The following is a 2,903-nucleotide window of genomic DNA, read 5'->3' on the forward strand; positions in this document are numbered from 1 at the left end:
CAGCAAAAGGTTCTTCCCCCACAGGCTGGTTGGGCACTGAACAGGCTCCCCAGGGCAGTGGGCACAGCCCCAAGGCTGCCAGAGCTGCAGGAGGCTTTGGATGATCCTCTGGGGCACAGGGGGTGACTCTTGGGGATGGGGCTGTGCAGGGCTGAGGGTTGGACTGGATGATCCTTGTGGGTCCCTTCCCGCTCAGCACATTCTGGGATTCTGTGGCTCTGTGACATCAGACCTCTGGTAGGTCCTACCCCACTCCTTTCAGCCCTTTGTGGGTGTCTGAGAAGATCTGGAGTGACACAAATGGTTCAGGTGGCTCTGAATTGACCACTGTACTTGTAACTCTGTGAGAGGAGGGCTGTGACCACGCTGCCTTTGGGAAATCACGGGCAGGGCTGTGCTGGAAGACAAGGCTGAATCAGCCTGTCTTTGAGAAACGTGTGTTCAATGTGAAGGGTGGGTGATGGGAGGTTTAAAACACCCTGGGGAAGTCACAGTGGGAGAACAGTTGTGAAGGCAGCTCTGGATCCCCAAACCAGACACACATTTAGCTGCTGGGCTCATTTCTAGGCAGCAGAGAGCACCAAGGACACAGTGAAATGAGAACCTCAGAGAGAAGGAAGATGTTCTGCTGTCCAGCAGGACACGGGAGGAAGGCAGCAGGGGAGGGGCTGGCCTAACTTCTGCAAATATTTTTTGAAGGAAACAATTTAACCTCCAAACCAGGTCTAGAAAACTGTCTGTGAAATACCTGCACTGTACTGGGGTGGATTTTGCCTTTAATTTTTCTGGGAGGTGGGAGAAGCTGGCAAATGACTCGAGACTGCACAGAACCAACACATTTGCTGAGGAGAAATTCCCCTGCTGCTCTGTCACTTCTGGTCAGAATCCGTGCTGTGGTCTCAACCAGCCCATGGTTGAGAGGAGCTCAGGGGGGCCTGCAGGCTGCTGAGGGCATACTGAGCACACACTGCATTGCTCTTCATGAGCACATTTTAGGGCTGTACCACAGGAACACGGAAACCCAAGGCTTGGGCATCCTGCTGCTCCCCAGCTGCTGCAGAGGGTTTAGCCTTCTGATTTCATTTTCAGGCCATATTTGAAGTGGCCACTGGCTTGGCCTTTTTCATGCAGCTAATGCAACCCCGTCACTGCTATGAGCTCCCACAGAGCCCACTGCAATCTGTTCTCCCTTTGCTTCCAATCATTGAAGTTTTTGCTTTGTTAAACACTTTCACGTCTGCCTATTTTAATATCTGAACACCTGGGAGTTATAAATGCCATTCAACAGGTCCCTGTCCCTTGGCTGAGCTGATGACAGCTCATTTTCCAGCTTGCAGCAAAGGAACAAGGACTCAAAACCTCACAGATAGTCTGGACTTGAATTTTAGCATCCAGGCTCAGTGCTAATCTTTATTGCCAGTGCCCTCAGCTTTAAATCCTGACAGAGGGCACTGAGACACTGGCTGGGGACTCCCCCAGTGACCAACAAAATGAACATCAGTAGAGGGGCACTTTCCACCCCTCAGGTGGGGGGCACCCTCATGCACCCTCCACCCCTCAGGGACAGCACTTTCCTACCTCAGAGACCTCTCAAACACCTTGCCTGGTCATCTGACTGCACCCAGACGTGGTCCCTCAGTCCCACTTCACACCCCTCTGCGTGCAGGGGGAGCAAGAACATCCCCAGATCCCACCAGAACCTCTGGGGCCATGGCCCCGTGTTTCCCTGGAGCTTCCAGGCTTATGGCATTAACCAGAGGTGTGGCCCAATGAGAGGGCAATTTGATGATCAGCCCCAGTTACAGTGAGCCCACAGACTTGTTTCTGTGTCTCTGGGGTGGGCAGAGCACAGTCTGAGGGGGTGAAGGTGGGTGATGCTGCCTGAGCCGGTTCAGGCTGCACTGGGGTCAGTCCACAGCTCCCCACGGTGAGTGGGTGACTGACAGCCCAGACCCCCCTCCCCCCCTGCTCCAGGTGCTCTCAAGGCAGCAGTTTGCTTCTCTCCATAATCACTGTGGACAAGGAAACATCTCCCCAGGATCCATTTCTCTGCTCTGCTGGTGCCAGATTGAATTGTGTCCAGGATCCTGTCACTGGGGCTGGCTCTGGTACAGCTTCCCTGCCTGCTGGAGTTTGGGAATGACTTGCCTCTCTCCTCTCAGGTTGGTGCACACTGTAGACCTGTCTTTCTCTGTTGTTTTTCTTGCAGACAAGCCACGAATGAACAACATCCTCACTTCTGCCACCGAACCCTACGACCTGTCCTTCTCCAGGTCCTTCCAGAACCTCTCTCACCTCCCACCATCCTACGAGTCTGCTGTCAAGACAAACCCAAGTAAATATTCATCTCTGAAGAGACTAAGTAGGTGTCAGCTCGTTTCATTTCCTTTGTATCTCTTTGTTTTGAGCTTCACTGGGCTCAGTGTTCAGGCAATAACCTCCTCCCTCTGCTCTGCTCTCCCGGGTTGGCATCTCCAGTAATGATTCCTTTGGCTGTTGCTTCCCATCAAGGATGAGGAGAGGCAACGAGTCATTTCATTACTGGCAGAGTACATGTGGTCATTTGCTTACTGACCTCCTTGCTGTGCTGCCTCCCACTCCTCCACCTCAGACTGCTCCTGATGGAGTTTGCTGAGAATCCTTTTTCCTGTATGGGCAGGGGCAGAGGAGGGGCAGGACTGAGCTCTGCTCTGGGGGGAGCAGGGACAGCCCCCAGGGAATGGCTGGAGCTGTGTCAGGGCAGGCTCAGGGTGGATCTCAGCAAAAGGTTCTTCCCCCACAGGCTGGTTGGGCACTGAACAGGCTCCCCAGGGCAGTGGGCACAGCCCCAAGGCTGCCAGAGCTGCAGGAGGCTTTGGATGATCCTCTGGGGCACAGGGGGTGACTCTTGGGGATGGGCCTGT

At 54.0% G+C, this 2,903-nt stretch overlaps 1 protein-coding gene across 1 annotated transcript in view; it reads left to right on the forward strand.

The window, feature by feature from the left end:
• LOC114066797 (protein shisa-6-like) overlaps nt 1–2,903 on the forward strand; it is a 31,695-nt gene that overhangs the window by 16,527 nt on the left and 12,265 nt on the right. The window contains exon 3 of the mRNA XM_027901780.1: nt 2,210–2,362. Coding sequence (XP_027757581.1) covers nt 2,210–2,362 — 153 coding nt within the window. The remainder of the gene's footprint in view (nt 1–2,209; nt 2,363–2,903) is intronic.

This window comes from Empidonax traillii, unplaced genomic scaffold (genome assembly GCF_003031625.1).
Source record: "Empidonax traillii isolate 1590-97213 ecotype Southwest subspecies unplaced genomic scaffold, ASM303162v1 scaffold813:size283722, whole genome shotgun sequence".
Lineage (NCBI taxonomy): Eukaryota > Metazoa > Chordata > Aves > Passeriformes > Tyrannidae > Empidonax > Empidonax traillii.